Below are 19,301 nucleotides of genomic sequence, written 5' to 3'. Positions count from 1 at the left end.
GTGTAAAAAATGAACGTAAATGATTTTAGCAAATGGCTGCAATAAAAGGGGGTCTGAATACTTTCTGTACCCACTGTATGTATATGTATACTGTATATACATACATACATATATATCTTCTTTTTATTTTATTCTTTTATATATGCATCATTCATAGGAGAGAAACTTGAAATGTATGTCCATGCCAACTGTGTGTGTTTCTCTGGAGCTGTACTAACTTCAGTTCATTACCAGGTACAACCCCCCCCCCCTCCTCCTCCTCCTCCTCATGTTTACACGTGGCACAATCCACTTTCCATATAAAGAATACTGTCCTTTAGTGTACACATTCTTAGTCCAAATGCATCAGTGGAAAACATGCTACATTACACACCCAAAATAATCTCTGCTCCTTGTGCCTGATATATGATACTACTGTTCATGCAGTTTTCAGCTTGTGCAGCTCAAACTTTATGCACTTAAACTTCAAATAAACATCCGATTATGAATATTGATAAAGAATAATACTTAAAATAATAATTAACGCAATTTTAGTCTTCATTATAATTGGTAAGTGTTTCACTCATCACTGGTTCTTAGTTTTTGCTGTTTTTACATTAAACGTGGTTCACCTCAGACTATAATAAAATTAAGAGATGTATATCTTGTAAATCAAAAATGGAGATGGGTCAGTCTGCTGACATCAGATCACTTGCAAACTGACACTTAGAGCTCATATTATTGAAGATAATGAGAAAAAAGGATTGACATAATTGAATATTTTTTTCATAAGCTCTGTTAAAAGTCATACTAAACAAGTCATACAGCATCATCAGCAGAGATATGACTTTATTCTTAGTGTTTGGTAGAAAAAGATTATGTGTCAGGATAGCCGACCAAGTGTAAAACTGCTAATTCCATTAAACTATTATTACTCAATAACCAAAACAATTCATTAAAAAAACAAAAACAAATGGCATCTTTGCAGTATTTACAGGGCAAAAGATCTGCTGGGAAAACAGAGCTAAAACCATCCTAAATTGGTTAGCCTTCTGGATGGTTATAGGGGTTTGGGCCATTTTTTTTAGCTGCTCAAGCAGTGATCACTTAAACCTTTTGCTTTAAAAAAAAAAAAAAAAAGCATAATTTAAGTTTTCCGGTATTATATGTACCTCTTTATAGTGGATTTAAAAGTCCTCTTTACTGGCAAAATATAAAGCATTTACTATTAATCCTTCAAAATACACATTTTAAAAATAAAAAAAGCCCAACAAGTATAGCGGCCTCAGGCGCATCCTAGACCTCATGCATCTGAATCACACCCTCATGAAAGCCTATTAACAAACATTGCATCATTTAAAATATGAATACATGCAGTCTTTAGATACATTAATAGACAAACTTAAACTTAAAGGAGAAGTTCACTTTTAAAATGAAAATTCTGTCATCATATACTCACCCTCATGTTGTTTCAAACCTGTATAAATTTCTTTCTTCTGCTGAAAAGAAAGGAAGTTATTTAGAAGATTATCAGTAACCAGACAGTTTTTGGGTCCCAATGACTTCCATAGTATTTTTTTTTTCCTACTATGGAAGTCATTGGGACCCAAAAACTGTCTGGTTACTGATAATCTTCTAAATATCTTCCTTTCTGTTCAGCAGAAGAAAGAAATTTATACAGGTTTGAAACAACATGAGGGTGAGTATATGATGACAGAATTTTCATTTTAAAAGTGAACTTCTCCTTTAAGTCTTAAATATTGCATCAGTTTTCAGATGCATTTTTGGTTTCATTTCTGGTTCGACAAAAAAATAAAAATAAAAAAATTATTGAAAAGCCTTATAATGAAATACACTTTTGCTGCCAAGAAAAGTTTTTTTTTTTTTTTTTTTTTTTTTTTATAAATAAATAAATAACCCAGAGGAATGTTTTACTAAACAGATTTATTTGGTGAAAGTCAGTCCTCATGTACGGTATGCAAAATCAATCTCAGAGGACTCTTTTCGATGGTTAAACCAGCACAGGTGGTTAGGCAACACTTCTGTCTGGCAGGATATTGGCCATCACGGATCCACTGGTCGGCACAAAAAGGGTGGATGACATTTACCAGGCCTCACTGCATGGATACAAATATTCAGCTTTAGTCAGTGCATTCAGCGGCATTCAATTTCAGAAACACAGCACAAAACTCAAAGCAAGAACAAGTTTTGCTTGTTACTAGTTGTACTCTAAGCATTATAAATCTTTATTTTGCACAATCTTTGATAAATGTTTGTCTTAACTATTTTATCATTCTCATGTCAATCCAACGTAGAAACAAGCGCAGATTCGAGCGCAGAAATTTAACATTAGTACACTGCCAATCAGATCATATGAATGATCATGTGTTGATAAATGTGGCAGCTGAAAACAATCGTCATTTGAAAAATCATAGCCCTAAAAATTCATGGTTTTGAAGCCTCATCTCTAGAGTTTACGCCACAGATAATGTAACCTGGCCAAGAAGAGGAAGTTATGTTGAAAGAGAAATTGGTCTTACTGCAAAAAAACATTTAACTTATTTTATATGTATATTAAATACAGTTAAATAAAACTAAACATTTATCAACAAACACTAAAGGTCATTTACCCCTCATTTCACAAATCCTTTAAATTCAGTGGTATTCAAAACAAGAAAATAAGCTGTAAGTTATATATATATATATATATATATATATATATATATATATATATATATATATATATATATATATATATATATATATATATATATATATATATATATATATATATATATTGAACTAGGCTATAAAATAAATTATGCTATGGTGGCATTCATAAAATAAAATAAATAAAATAAAATAATATACCACATTGTTGTCCACATCTAGTGCTGCAGCATTTCTCATCTTTTGGACAGTCACGGTCATAGGAACATGACTTGGTACATACTACTGGCTTGAAGATTTTGATTGGACACACTCCGGGCTTTGGTTTCACTGTCAAATCAATGAATGCTGAATTACACACTGCACATACATATGCCTTCAGCTCTATACAATAAAGGGCACCTATTATACAAAAATCACTTTTATATGGTGTTTGAACAAATGTGTGCGTTTCCTGCAGATGTCAAATAGATGTTTAGATGTCTTTAAGATACATCGTCCTATAGACGTATTGCAGATGAGCAAACACTCTTAAAAATATGTCTTCCAGATGTAAAAATCACATCAAATTGGTGTGTGCTATCTGGGTACTGCGTAGACTCAAGTTCTAATATGTCAGAACCATATCAGGACACTGGCGGCTTCAGTTCTCATCAATGGAAGAGAACGAAGGGGCGTTATCCATCTTTTTTTACAGTCTATGGTTTCGACACTGGCTTGAGCCGCTATAGACAAGAATGTCTCCTAATCGATTGAGGTGTTTTGTTGTTGGATGTAAGGATGTCCGTTGGTTTTCAAATTCAGTTGAGACCGAGTCTTTGAGGAAGCAAGTCCGAGTCGAGATCGAGTCTTTAGGAGTCGAGACCAAGACCATAAAAACATGTCAGTTTTCATATGAATGATTTAATATCACCCCAGTTAATAATCAACAGTTAGGCCTACAGACTAAGCTAGATTGGGAATTGTTTAGAGGAGCAGTCTTAACATCTTAATATGGACTATGCTTTTACTAACATTAAAAAAAATCCCTACCACATGCATCATCTTCTGCCTATTTTTCTAAACTGCTTCAACAGTGCTGCTCTGTCATCAACATGTTAAGCCCACCCTGACTTTTTTAATCATAGGACATGCAGAGCAAATAAACATTTTCTAGTGGTATGTATTCTAGTGGTATGTATTCTAGTGGACTAGTGATGGGGACGAGACCGCCTATGCCGAGTCCGAGTCAAGACCGAGACTTTGAAGGAACAAGTCCGAGTCGAGTCCGAGAAAGCAAAAAACGGTCTCGAGACCGGACTCGATTACTACATCACTAGTTGTAACCATAGACTGTAAAAAATATGGACAAAGCGTCTGTGACGTCACCCATAGACTTTCTGAAGAACGGTTTTGAGGCCGTTTATGGAGGGGATGGGCGGAGCTTTTATGTACGATATTTCAATACAAATGTTAAGAAAGGATACAGAGGTGGTATGATGTGTTTGTATCAGATCATGGCCGAGACGTCAAATTTCAGGAATTCCACTCGGCGCAGCCTATGCTCGTTATCAGCTGTCAATCAAGCTCATACTTTATATCTAAATACGATCTAAACTAACGTGTTAGAAAAAAAATTCACTCCCCTCACCGTTGTCAGGCACTCGAAACCTATCGAAAAATACAATAAAAGTCCATGGGACCAACCTGTAAAAACATGAATTTATGTTGTGAAAACTGACATTTTTACATGGGGGCTATGGACATTTGCTCCCTTTTGGGACCTTCCCCTAGTTGATTTTTGATGTATTGCAGTTTTTCACACATCCAGGTAGGCTTCATTTTTCAGATTAGAATGTTGCCGCTTGGTTGTAACGAGTGTTTTATGTACTTCGCTGTGTATGTTGATAATGAAACGGAGAGAGAGAGAGTTTATGGATAAGACTTTAATGTGCACTTCTTATACTGTGTTTATTCAGCTCTTACAGTGATTTTCTGGGGTAAAACTAAGGCTTCATCTTTTGTGTGATGTACAATAAACTTCACTGAACTCATCAGTATATTTTGGTCATCATTCGGACGGGCTTGTATTAGTGGATAAAAGCAGATGACAAATAAGTTATAACCGTAATTAAACTAAACCTGTTCTATCTCGATACAGCATATATTCTCTGGCTCTGTGGGCATTATTGTCCGACTCCGAGTCGAAATGAACACCGCAACTGAGAGTTTCTGTTTTGATATAATCAGATGCGATTGTCCTACAGTAGCTCTTAGTGTGAGCTCGTGAGGCTCCGCCCCCTGGGCCGTGCAGCAGCAGTTCATTTGCATTTAAAGGGCACACACTAAACAGTGAGTTTTTCTGAGCTCAAAAAAATGACAATTTAAACATGCTGTAACAAATTATCTGTTGGGTATTTTGAGCTAAAACTTCACATACACACTCTGGGGACATCATAGACTTATTTTAAAGAACAAATCAAGTGAAAAATGAACCTGGGGTTAATTAACACATGGTTACCTAGTCGATCGTTCCCTGCGATGCGTTTTCATGAAAATCGAATATATAGAGTTTTCTCTTTAAAAACAGATTAGCTCATAACAGTAGTATATTGGGCACAGAGTAAGTAAAAATAAATCGCTAGTTAATACCACTAACAAGGCTCAAAATAGCCTCACACTAACACGGTAACATAATGAGGGTCCTTACATACAAACCGAAGCATTGAGAACTTATTAAACTGTCTGTACACTTACAAAGAAGATACTTTTTAAAGACAGTACATTACGCGTTGACATGCAGGATCCATCTTGGAAAACAGTCTCGACTAATCGAGCCACGAACGCCGTCGATAGGAATTACGTTTGTGAAATCTAATGTAGCACGGCGTTCGTGGCTCGATTAGTCGAGACTGTTTTCCAAGATGGATCCTGCATGTCAACGCGTAATGTACTGTCTTTATAAAGTATCTTCTTATTAAACTGTCCGTACACTTACAAAGTTCTCAATGCTTCGGTTTGTATGCAAGGACCCTCATTATGTTACCGTGTTAGTGTGAGGCTATTTTGAGCCTTGTTAGTGGTATTAACTAGCGATTTATTTTTACTTACTCTGTCCCATATACTACTGTTATGAGCTAATCTGTTTTTAAAGATAAAACTCTTTACATTCGATTTTCATGAAAACGCATCACAGGGAACGATCGACTCGGTAACCATGTGTTAATTAACCCTAGGTTAATTTTTCACTTGATTTGTCCTTTAAATCTTATGAAAAGAGTCATAATAGGTGACCTTTAACATTGAAGGGTTCCATTGAGCTTCAACTTAATTTCTCAAAATGAGCCTTATAAATATCTCTGCGCAGCGACAGAGACAAGTCCGAATGGACTGTCTTTTCTGGTTTTGCACTTTGTAGACATTCCCTTCGGACTTGTATCTCAGCTGCCTGCTCATAGAGATCAACTGATTATAAAGCTGGTATAAAATAAATTAGTTTGCAGCTCATTTTTCTATGTTACTGATTGGAGCGAGGTGACATGAGTAAACATTTAGCTCACGAGATATTGATCTAGGAAGTTCGAATCAGTGAATATATTGATAATTTTAATGAACAATGCAACCGCTTCACTATTAACGTACGGAGCTGTCTGAAACGGCTTTGTATAAAGCTGATCCACACACTATAGGCTACAATATAAATACCTGTATATGGAGCTGCACAGTCATGTCCACATCCATTACTGCAGCATTTCTCATCCCCCAGACATTCATTGTCACCGAAACAATTTTCAACACACAATCCTATCATTCCGTCTGTGCTTGGACACACTCCTGGCTTTACTGTTATTCAAACACATGACAGAAACTTTGAACACAGAAACACATTGACAATGAAAATGCCTATTTCACGGTTTAATCAAATAGTGTATTGTAACTCTGTGCACAATCATAACACCAGAAAGGCAAATAATGGTCATATAACAACCCGCTATCCAAAAAATAATTTCATGAAGAAAACCATCTTGTATAGAGCTATTGTCAACTGGAAAAACATTCCCATTGAAGTTCGTCAGCTTTGTAATAAGCTGTCATTTAAAAGAAGTCTAAGGTGTTATGTGTTGATGTAGGTTTTAATATGGTTTGATTACGGTAATTGTAAATTATATTGCATTTATGTTTCATCTTATGAATCGAAACTAGATTGTATGCATGTACAAGTGTGTGTTTGTGTGTACAAGTGTGTGTTTGTGTATGTATGTATATATATGAAATGTGTATGTGTTTGTGATTCTTGAAATGTTGTTGTTGTAATGTCTTTTTTTTTAGAACGGACCCTATGAAGTCTAGCTGATTACATAGACTTTCAGCTAATGGGATCCTTAAAAATAAACAAATAAACTAAAATAAACACATGGTGACTTTTGTTGTGTTTCCGGAGCTTAGGTGGTGGCAGAAGCCCCTGGCGCTTCACTAACTTTAGTTAGCAAGTTTTGTTAACTTGTTTTTAAATTATGACTGGAGAAAATCCGATTTTATTTTATTGTGCAAGGTCACTCACTGTCCAGGAACGCAATCGTTAGTTGCTTGCAAAAGTTAATTTTAACGGACATCCCAGATTGGCTGACCCGTATCCACTCTGTCAATGGATGGACGATCTGACAGGATTAACGTTAACGCTACTTCCAGTAGAGCGGCCTGACTTCTACATCTACCTGATAGAGAAACTGAGCATAAAGAGAAACTGAGGGCATATAAATCTTTAGATGCCTATAACTGGACTAAATGGTCACATACAACACTTGTGTGGTAGCCTATACGATCCGCAGTTCTGCCAAGCCAGGGCCAATGCCAGACAGAAGACAAATGTAAATAGTTTGAATGTTAAATGTTGAATGACTATGCATTTTGATTGATTAAAAAAAAAAAAAAAAAAAAAAAAAAAAAGCTGATCCACTCTATAATAAAATATAATTACCTTTATATGGAGCTGTACAGTCATGTCCACATCCATTACTGCAGCATTTCTCATCCCCCAGACAGTCATTGTCACCGAAACAATTTTCAACACACAATCCTATCATTCCGTCTGTGCTTGGACACACTCCTGGCTTTACTGTTATTCAAACACACGACAGAAATTATAATTATTAAACGCTGAATGTCTCCTCTACCATTACATTTCCAAACCAAAGAATAACAGTTACTTTAAGCACTATGATATATATAACACATTGACAATGAAAATGCCTATTTCTCGGTTTAATCAAATAGTGTATTGTAACTCTGTGCACAATCATAACACCAGAAAGGCAAATAATGGTCATATAACAACCCGCTATCCAAAAACTAATGTCATGAAGAAAACCATCTTGTATAGAGCTATTGTCAACTGGAAAAACATTCCCATTGAAGTTCGTCAGCTTTGTAATAAGCTGTCATTTAAAAGAAGTCTAAGGTGTTATGTGTTGATGTAGGTTTTAATATGGTTTGATTAAGGTAATTGTAAATTATATTGCATTTATGTTTCATCTTATGAATCGAAACTAGATTGTATGTATGTTCAAGTGTGTGTTTGTGTATGTATGTATATATATGAAATGTGTATGTGTTTATTGTGATTATTGAAATGTGTATGTGTTTATTGTGATTATTGAAATGTTGTTGTAATGTCATTTTTTTTTGTTTTTTTTTAGAACGGACCCTATGAAGTCTAGCTGATTACATAGACTTTCAGCTAATGGGATCCTTAAAAATAAACAAATAAACTAAAATAAACACCTGGTGACCTTTTGTGTTTCCGGAGCTTAGGTGGTGGCAGAAGCCCCTGGCGCTTCACTAACTTTAGTTAGCAAGTTTTGTTAACTTGTCTTTAAATTATGACTGGAGAAAATCCGATTTTATTTTATTGTGCAAGGTCACTCACTGTCCAGGAACACAATCGTTAGTTGCTTGCAAAAGTTAATTTTAACGGACATCCCAGATTGGCTGACCCGTATCCACTCTGTCAATGGATGGACGATCTGACAGGATTAACGTTAACGCTACTTCCAGTAGAGCGGCCTGACTTCTACATCTACCTGATAGAGAAACTGAGCATAAAGAGAAACTGAGGGCATATAAATCTTTAGATGCCTATAACTGTACTAAATGGTCACATACAACACTTGTGTGGTAGCCTATACGATCCGCAGTTCTGCCAAGCCAGGGCCAATGCCAGACAGAAGACAAATGTAAATAGTTTGAATGTTAAATGTTGAATGACTATGCATTTTGATTGATAAAAAAAAAAAAAAAAAAAAAAAAAAAAAAAAAAAAAAAAAAAAAGCTGATCCACTCTATAATAAAATATAATTACCTTTATATGGAGCTGTACAGTCATGTCCACATCCATTACTGCAGCATTTCTCATCCCCCAGACAGTCATTGTCACCGAAACAATTTTCAACACACAATCCTATCATTCCGTCTGTGCTTGGACACACTCCTGGCTTTACTGTTATTCAAACACACGACAGAAACTATAATTATTAAACGCTGAATGTCTCCTCTACCATTACATTTCCAAACCAAAGAATAACAGTTACTTTAAGCACTATGATATATATAACACATTGACAATGAAAATGCCTATTTCTCGGTTTAATCAAATAGTGTATTGTAACTCTGTGCACAATCATAACACCAGAAAGGCAAATAATGGTCATATAACAACCCGCTATCCAAAAACTAATGTCATGAAGAAAACCATCTTGTATAGAGCTATTGTCAACTGGAAAAACATTCCCATTGAAGTTCGTCAGCTTTGTAATAAGCTGTCATTTAAAAGAAGTCTAAGGTGTTATGTGTTGATGTAGGTTTTAATATGGTTTGATTACGGTAATTGTAAATTATATTGCATTTATGTTTCATCTTATGAATCGAAACTAGATTGTATGTATGTTCAAGTGTGTGTTTGTGTATGTATGTATATATATTAAATGTGTATGTGTTTATTGTGATTATTGAAATGTGTATGTGTTTATTGTGATTATTGAAATGTTGTTGTAATGTCATTTTTTTTTGTTTTTTTTTGAATGGACCCCAGGAAGACTAGCTGATTGCATAGACTTTCAGCTAATGGGATCCTTAAAAATAAACAAATAAACTAAAATAAACACATGGTGACTTTTGTTGTGTTTCCGGAGCTTAGGTGGTGGCAGAAGCCCCTGGCGCTTCACTAACTTTAGTTAGCAAGTTTTGTTAACTTGTTTTTAAATTATGACTGGAGAAAATCCGATTTTATTTTATTGTGCAAGGTCACTCACTGTCCAGGAACGCAATCGTTAGTTGCTTGCAAAAGTTAATTTTAACGGACATCCCAGATTGGCTGACCCGTATCCACTCTGTCAATGGATGGACGATCTGACAGGATTAACGTTAACGCTACTTCCAGTAGAGCGGCCTGACTTCTACATCTACCTGATAGAGAAACTGAGCATAAAGAGAAACTGAGGGCATATAAATCTTTAGATGCCTATAACTGTACTAAATGGTCACATACAACACTTGTGTGGTAGCCTATACGATCCGCAGTTCTGCCAAGCCAGGGCCAATGCCAGACAGAAGACAAATGTAAATAGTTTGAATGTTAAATGTTGAATGACTATGCATTTTGATTGATAAAAAAAAAAAAAAAAAAAAAAAAAAAAGCTGATCCACTCTATAATAAAATATAATTACCTTTATATGGAGCTGTACAGTCATGTCCACATCCATTACTGCAGCATTTCTCATCCCCCAGACAGTCATTGTCACCGAAACAATTTTCAACACACAATCCTATCATTCCGTCTGTGCTTGGACACACTCCTGGCTTTACTGTTATTCAAACACACGACAGAAACTATAATTATTAAACGCTGAATGTCTCCTCTACCATTACATTTCCAAACCAAAGAATAACAGTTACTTTAAGCACTATGATATATATAACACATTGACAATGAAAATGCCTATTTCTCGGTTTAATCAAATAGTGTATTGTAACTCTGTGCACAATCATAACACCAGAAAGGCAAATAATGGTCATATAACAACCCGCTATCCAAAAACTAATGTCATGAAGAAAACCATCTTGTATAGAGCTATTGTCAACTGGAAAAACATTCCCATTGAAGTTCGTCAGCTTTGTAATAAGCTGTCATTTAAAAGAAGTCTAAGGTGTTATGTGTTGATGTAGGTTTTAATATGGTTTGATTACGGTAATTGTAAATTATATTGCATTTATGTTTCATCTTATGAATCGAAACTAGATTGTATGTATGTTCAAGTGTGTGTTTGTGTATGTATGTATATATATTAAATGTGTATGTGTTTATTGTGATTATTGAAATGTTGTTGTAATGTCATTTTTTTTTGTTTTTTTTTGAATGGACCCCAGGAAGACTAGCTGATTGCATAGACTTTCAGCTAATGGGATCCTTAAAAATAAACAAATAAACTAAAATAAACACATGGTGACTTTTGTTGTGTTTCCGGAGCTTAGGTGGTGGCAGAAGCCCCTGGCGCTTCACTAACTTTAGTTAGCAAGTTTTGTTAACTTGTTTTTAAATTATGACTGGAGAAAATCCGATTTTATTTTATTGTGCAAGGTCACTCACTGTCCAGGAACGCAACTGTTATTTGCAAAAGTTAATTTTAACGGACATCCCAGATTGTCTGACCCGTATCCACTCTGTCAATGGATGGACGATCTGACAGGATTAACGTTAACGCTACTTCCAGTAGAGCGGCCTGACTTCTACATCTACCTGATAGAGAAACTGAGCATAAAGAGAAACTGAGGGCATATAAATCTTTAGATGCCTATAACTGGACTAAATGGTCACATACAACACTTGTGTGGTAGCCTATACGATCCGCAGTTCTGCCAAGCCAGGGCCAATGCCAGACAGAAGACAAATGTAAAAAATTTGAATGTTAAATGTTGAATGACTATGCATTTTGATAAAAAAAAAATAAAAAAAAGCTGAATGTCTCCTCCACCATTAAATCATTTTCTTTACCATGAAAAAAATCAGTCCGTCTCCTGCAGTATCTTGTGAAACTCAACAGCAAAAAAAATCAGTGTTTCTTTTGGAGGACCTCTGACATCCACTATTTAAGGAAATTTGTTGAATGCAGGGAGAACACAAACAAATCAGTTCCACAATCAAATCATTGCATTTGTGTCCTTTAGAGCATTCTTTATCAGAAACAGAAACGCAATTCAGTTTCACCAGGCACCAACTGGCCACTATACAGAAGATAACTCGAGGATCATCTGGGAATTTGCAATTTGTGTGTATCAAACTGAAGTATAACAGCCACACATTTATCTGCATCAAGTCAAATTAGTTTAGAAATCTACCATTTAGCCCTAAATTGTTACAAAGTGCCATTACAAAACAGAACCTACCACTATTGTAATGCTAATATAAAACATGGACGGCGATTCATATTTTGTGGCATAATTATGTTGAACAGTTACATTAGGCCTAAGCATTTTAATACACACAAAAAGAAAATGGTAACAAATTTTTAGCAAAACAGACAGAACTCATGCATTCAGACATTTCTTTTTTTTTTTACAAAAGTGGTTTGTAAGGTAATACTTAAAGGGTTAGTTCACCCAAAAATGAAAATTCTGTCAGTAATTACTCACCCTCATGTTGTTCCAACCATGTAAGTCTTTCGTTCATCTTCGGAACACAAATTAAGACCTGACAAGACCTGACAAATTCACACACATGACCTGCTTCGGCCAATTGTGAGCCTACGTGGTGACGTGCAACACAGACGCGCTACGCAAAAACACTACGAGGCCCAGAGAGAAGGAATTGAATAGTGGAATAAAGTCGGTATTTTTGTTTGTTTTTGCGCACAAAAAGTATTCTCGTCGCTTGATATACTTAAGATTGAGCCACTGGAGTCACTTGGACTATTTTAACGATGTTTTTAATAACTTTTCTGGGTCGGTGAGTTTCGGTCACACTGGAAGCCTATGGAAGAGTCAGAATTCTGTCAGATTTCATCAAAAATATCTTAATTTGTGTTCCGAAGATGAACGAAAGACTTACATGGTTGGAACAACATGAGGGTGAGTAATTACTGACAGAATTTTAATTTTTGGGTGAACTAACCCTTTAAGTTATAATTATCCCCCAAGTTTAATGGTGCATCATTGTTAAAGGAGTAAAGGGACAAGTACAAATACAAAACTGCAAAAGCTGCAAGTTGCGATTTCAGGTGGTGCTATTCCCAAATTTGGCATGGACAATCACATTATGATTCCGATAAAGCATACCAATTTTTGTTTAGATTGATCAAAGTTTGGAACCAATTTTGGGTCGACATTGTTTAGTTTCTGACATCATTTAACAAAGAAGTCAGTTGTTCAGTCGTGTCTGTGCCTCTCAGTCCAAAGATCATCTGAGGCAATTTTTGAAGCAATTAAAATTGAGCAAAATCTGAAGTAGGCCAGCAAAAAAATCAGAATACTGTACTTTTCAAATTAACCACTACCTTAATGTGCAGTCTTAATTTAATATGTTGAATGTGAGAAGCATGCAAGCATATCATTTTTCTTGATCAAAAGTTATAACCATTTCAAAAGTGAATCTTTGAACTGGTGGTACTATAGAGTAGGTCCTAGAGACTCTAAAACAAAAGCAAAAACATATTTTTTTAGGGATGCCTTGGACTCCCATTCAGGAGGAATAATAATAATAATAATAATAATAACAACAATAATAATAATAACAATAATAATAATAACAATAATAACAGACAGACAGACAGACAGAAGCATGTCACACATAAATACAGACTAAACTTAACTATTTAGAACTATACAGTGTTAATTTTGGCAGCCATTTTTGATTTAGTCTTAGTTTTCATCTTGAGACGAAAATACATTGGTCTTAGTCTTTCATAGTTTTAGTCTAGTTTTAGTTGACGAAAAGTCATTGCATTTTTTGTCAACTTTTAGTCAAACTGCAGTTACCCACATTAATTTTGGTAGCTATTTATATGTAGTCCTTAGACAAAAAAAATGTCCTAAATTTTTTTATCTCTAGGCCAATTCAGTTAAGCTTATGAGAAATGTAAATTAAGGTAACAGGCTGTATTGACATTGCACTCTTTAGCAGTAGCACTTTCTACATAATTCTACATACCCCTTTTCCTTAGTTCAGTGGTTTTTAGAGTGCCCTACCCCCCGGTACCCTCTTCCACTTAGACTGCAGTCACTTTTTCCATTAAGGGCCAATATTTTTTAAATATTTTTTTAAATTAAACAATGTTCAATAAATATACAATGATGGTACAAACGAAGTGAGACCGGTACTTTTAAAATATTAAATTAAAGCCAGTAGTAAGTCACTGTCTTTATGAGTGAGTCATGAGTCATTCATTCATTCAGTAAGGAAGCAAGCTGCTATTTTTATGAACGGGTCATTGAATCTCACGATTCGTTCAAAGCCACAGATTCGTTCACGAATCACCGCTGTGTGCTGGCTTTCGTTGCAAAATAGAGCAATAAGCCTACTGACAATACTGTTTTAAATGTAGTTACATTATTTAATGTTACCCTGTTTGTTGAACTGTTGTATAAAATCAATGTCACATTTGAAATCGTGTGGATATTAAGGAAACATTGCATTCTTGCTCGTATATCAACATTAAAACACTGCTGGATATCAGCCTATATTTTGATCGCAGATTTAGTAGCACAGATAGCGCAAAAGGCTCGTGGCAGAACACAGACCGACTGAGCGACACTTTAATTTAAGTAGAAAATCTCAAATGAAGATCGCTAAACTCCAGCTTACTTGTCTGCGTTTTCAGATCATCTGCGGTTCTTCGGCAGTGTAGAGAGCGCGCGCGCATGGTTGCCAGATACTTTTGAAAAGACTGGGTAGGAAAAGTGTTCTTTTAACAGAAAAGCTCTGACTGGGGGTTTAATTATTAAAATCTGGCAACCGTAAGCATGAACGCTCGGAAAAAAAAAACAGTCGATAGAGACAGAGCGCAACGCGTCATAATCTGAAGACCACGCCCACCCAGGGGGAAAACAAACCAAGCGTCTCCATTGACTTTGCATTGCGAGCGGCTGCCTCCTTGTCATTTCTTGCTTCTAAGAAAAGACAGAATAATGCCTAAAAGCTGCTATGTGACAAGGTGTACAGCAAACAAGCTAAGAAACCCAGAAATAAGTTTTCGACCCCAAAAAACGAGCGTTTGAGGACATAAAAGTGGATACAGGCTGGAACGAATGGGTAAATTGTGGGATCCTGACACTCAGTATGCACTAAAAAACACTACATGATCTGCAGTAAGTTAAACATTTGGTCACTGGTGAGTCAAATATCCAAATGTCAGTTTTATATATTATATTTCTGTAAGATAAACTATCCTGTGTTGCCGATTACGGTCTCCTCCAGCGGGCGTACGTTAGTTCTCAGAGTAATGAGACACGTGACGCTCTGTCTCAACTGCCTGTATCCACTTTTATGTCCTAAACACTCGTTTTTTGGGGTCGAGAGCTAATAAAAACTTATTTCTGGGTTTTTTAGCTTGTTTGCTGTACACCTTGTCACACAGCAGCTTTTATGCTTTTTTCTGACTTTTGTTAGAAGCAAGAAATGACAAGGAGGCAGCCTCTCGCAATGCAAAGTCAATGGGGACGGTTGGTTTGTTTTCCCCCTGGGTGTGGGCGTGGCCTAAATACGCTCTGTCTCTATGTGTTGTCTCCTTTATTTGACACAAACAAGTGGTTTTGGTTAAGTTTAAAAAAAAATGTTTAAACACATTTCAGTCTCGTCTTTTTTCGTCAACGATATTGCATGTGTTGATATAGTCACAGTTATCGTTTAATGACGTGGGTGTCGTCGTACGGAAGAGGATTAGGGCCAGGCAATAATAAAAAAATAAAACCATCTCGAGATTAAAGTCATTATAATGCGAGATTAAACTCGTTAAATTTCGAGAAAAAAAGTCGAAATACAATATTGAGAATAAACTCATTAAATATCGAGAATAAAGTCGTTGTGTGCGAGAAAAAACTCGTTAAATTTCGAGAAAAAAAGTCGAAATACAATCTCGAGAATAAACTCATTAAATATCGAGAATAAAGTCGTTGTGTTGCGAGAAAAAAGTCGAAATGGAATGAATAACGCATTCGATCAGTGTTCATTGCATAGCCTACTGATATCAACCTCATCGAGGTTTCGTGGTTTTCCAGGATACCATAAGACATATTATTAATCGTTGTTGGTTGTGTACGCCTCCATCCACAGAATGTAACGACTGTAACCATCTATACAGCCATTAATGGCAATGCTGTACGGTTTTAGTTTATCATAGCTGTCCATATGCCAGAGTGTATTTGGGCCAGCGCAAGTGGCGTCTTCTCAAGCGTCTCCTTCGTCGAAATTCCACACCTTAAGGATCAACAAGTTTAATAATGCGTCTTATGGTATCCTGGGAAACCACGAAACCTCCATGAATTTCATGTTGGACAAAAGCGAGTACATCGAGCAAATTGGACTGATTTTTTCTTCTAAAAACACCTAGCCGACCTAGACCTAATGTTCTATTCTTTGTTACTGAAAGAAAGTCAAAAATATAGATTGTCTAAGTGATCTAACTCTGCCATGTCCTCTATCAGGTTATGCAATGAACACTGATCAAATGCGTTATTCTCTAACGTTACATTTCATTTCGACTTTTTTTCTCGAAACACAACGACTTTATTCTCGACATTTAACGAGTTTATTCTCACAATTACTTCGACTTTTTTCTCGAAATTTAACGAGTTTTTTTCTCGAAACACAACGACGTTATTCTCGAAATTTAATGAGTTTATTCTCAAGATTGTATTTCGACTTTTTTCTCGAAATTTAACGAGTTTTTTTCTCGAAACTCAACGACTTTATTCTCAATATTTAATGAGTTTATTCTCAAGATTGTATTTCGACTTTTTTCTCGAAATTTAACGAGTTTTTTCTCAAAACACAACGACTTTATTCTCAATATTTAATGAGTTTATTCTCAAGATTGTATTTCGACTTTTTTTCTCGAAATTTAACGAGTTTAATCTCGCATTATAATGACTTTAATCTCGAGATGGTTTTATTTTTTTATTATTGCCTGGCCCTAATCCTCTTCCGTACTCATCGTCTTGTCTTAGTCAGGGGAAAAAAGGTCGTCAACGAACATTTTTCGGCATAGTTTTCGTTAACGAAATTAACACTGGAACTATACGTACAAAGTTTAATTATTAGGCCTACTGGACGTCTGTTACAGTATAGGCTAGGCCTACTTGTTCTGAGATGTTCTGAGATATGCCTAAAGTCATATTTTGTTTAGGTTGTTTACTTTCTTCGAGCTATAATGAAGTTAAAAGATCTCACCGTCGAATCGATCATCGGAGATTCTTCTTTCGCTCCAGCAAACAGAGGAACACAATAAAACAGCGACCAACGAGCAGTGAAGCCGAGCTGTCATCCTGAGGCCTGCGATCTCACAATGGCTGTCTCTGCTGGAAATGCACTGAATTAGGGTTTTAACGCGCTTTTATATACAACTTTGGAATTTTAGGTGCGTCTCCAACCTGCCTGTAGCTTTAGTGGTGTAATCTTAAAAACCCTGATTAACTCGTTCAGGTGTGTCCGAGTGCTACTTAAGGGCACGTAATAATTAGGAGACAGGGGCGGATCTAGAAAAATATTTATGGAGTGAGGGGGGGCAGGAATTTTTGAGGGTTGCCACTCCGCAAAAATTCCTTCCCCCCCCCCTCGCCACCCCATAAATATTTTTCTAGATTCGCCCCTGTCTCCTAATTACGGTAATTATTATTACGCGCCCTTAAGTAGCACTCAGACACACCTGAACGAGTTAATCAGGGTCCAGGGGTGCGTTTCCCGAAAGCATCGTTGGCCAACTATGGTCGCAAGTTCATCGCAATGCCCATTGAACTCTATTGGTAACGACGGAACTTGCGACCATAGTTGGCCAACGATGCTTTCGGGAAACGCACACCCTGAACGAGTTAATCAGGGTTTATAAAATTACACCACTAAAGCTACAGACAGGTTGGAGACATACTGTAGGCGTAATTTGCGGGTGGGACGTGACCCCACCACTTTTTGCCAGGGTTGATATTGTCCCCACCACTTTTTAAAACATCTTGCGGCACGAATGTACCATTTCTACAAATAAATAAAACATATCCAGTTAACTAGCAGAGCATTCATTTCATAAAAAAATCTAAATAAGAGACGATCTAGCGCTGAAATGTTTTTGTTTTTTTTTGTAATCAAGTGATATGGCACTAAACATGGCGCTGCTCAGCTGGCGACTCGCAGCTCGCTCCAAACAACTGGTTGTGTTTATTGTTTTGTACTCGTCTGTCATTAAATATTATAAGTAACAGTACCTTCTTAATAGGTGGGCGTTAAAGTCTGGGCTAAGAGTGGTGGATATCCCTTGTTTTATTAGACTTTTAATCGTACTATTATACCTACTAAAACGGTTAAGGTGTATCCCAATAATAAAATGTATGTAACCAAAGACATTGAACAAGTAATGAATTTGAGGAAATTGGCTTTTAAAAATAAAGATAGAAGGGAGCTACAAAAAAACAGACAAAGAACTTAGAGATAAATTGAGGAAGGCGAAGGAGGCACACAAGAAACACCTGGAGGAAGCCTTCAAGGCTGGCAACCCACGTAAAATGTGGGATACAATAAAAAGCATGACAGGCATGCCAGGTAAAAACAGGAGACCTTTTGTGACGAGTGATGAGCTAACCTCTGCTATTGAATTGAACAGCTTCTTTACTAGGTTTGAAACCTCTGGGAGTACAGAGAGATGCAGGGAGGTGCTGGAGTCAGTCACGGTGGGCTCTGAGGATAGAGTGACAATTAGTGGGTCAGGTGGAAAACGTCTTTCATCAGCTTAATTCATGTAAGGCCACTGGCCCGGACAACATCAGTGCCTCTATCCTGAAAACTTACTGTAAGGACTTAGCCCCAGTGTGGCAACCCATCTTCCAACAGTCCATGGTTACACACACTGTCCCCATGGCCTGGAAGACATCGCACATCATCCCCCTAGCAAACAAATCATGCCCCAAGGAGTGCAATGACTTCAGACCTGTGGCACTAATATCTGTATTAATGAAGTCATTGGAAAAAATCATATCCTATGTACTCTCTCAGTCTGTACAGGACATACTGGATCCGTTCCAGTTCACATACAGGCAACAGCGCAGCACGGAGGATGCTGTTGGCACTCTCATGCATCTGGTCTCTAAACACCTGGACGCTCCGAAAATAAAGCCTCATGCCAGGGTACTGTTCATCGACTTCTCCTCTGCATTCAATACGATTAAACAATACGGACATATTGTTATCCAAAATGGCTCAAATGGGTACGAACCCATATCTCATTCACTGGTACTGTTTTTTCCTCACTAACAGGCAACAGCTGGTCTGGGCCAATAACACCTATTCCCCCATGGTCACAACCAGCTGCGGTGCCCCACAAGGATGTGTTAGCTCTCCTTTGCTCTTTACACTCTATACCAACGACTGTGTTACCTTTGCATCCAACCACCATATCATAAAATTTTCCGATGATACTGCACT

General features: G+C 36.6%; 1 protein-coding gene across 5 annotated transcripts; it reads right to left on the bottom strand.

The window, feature by feature from the left end:
- Nucleotides 1–1,904: 1,904 nt before the first annotated feature.
- On the bottom strand, nt 1,905–17,442 carry LOC308702521 (uncharacterized protein). 5 transcript variants are annotated; one of them, XM_081385441.1, is made up of 8 exons: nt 17,268–17,442; nt 17,064–17,191; nt 10,351–10,488; nt 8,987–9,124; nt 7,607–7,744; nt 6,334–6,471; nt 2,851–2,979; nt 1,905–2,096 (listed from the first exon to the last, which is right to left on the bottom strand). In XM_081385441.1, the coding sequence occupies exons 2-8, from the start codon at nt 17,155–17,157 to the stop codon at nt 2,044–2,046; spliced, it is 828 nt and encodes a 275-aa protein (XP_081241567.1). In that variant the 5' UTR covers nt 17,158–17,191; nt 17,268–17,442; the 3' UTR covers nt 1,905–2,043. The 5 variants fall into 5 exon arrangements, with proteins under 5 accessions (XP_081241567.1, XP_081241566.1, XP_081241568.1 ...); XM_081385440.1 differs by having other exon boundaries at nt 17,064–17,309; XM_081385442.1 differs by lacking the exons at nt 17,064–17,191; nt 17,268–17,442 and adding an exon at nt 14,481–14,629.
- Nucleotides 17,443–19,301: the final 1,859 nt, after the last annotated feature.

This window comes from Scardinius erythrophthalmus (assembly GCF_964197995.2).
Source record: "Scardinius erythrophthalmus genome assembly, chromosome: 14".
NCBI lineage: Eukaryota > Metazoa > Chordata > Actinopteri > Cypriniformes > Leuciscidae > Scardinius > Scardinius erythrophthalmus.
The sequence above is the reverse complement of the archived record's forward strand: the minus strand, read 5'-3'. Positions and strand labels throughout refer to the sequence as shown.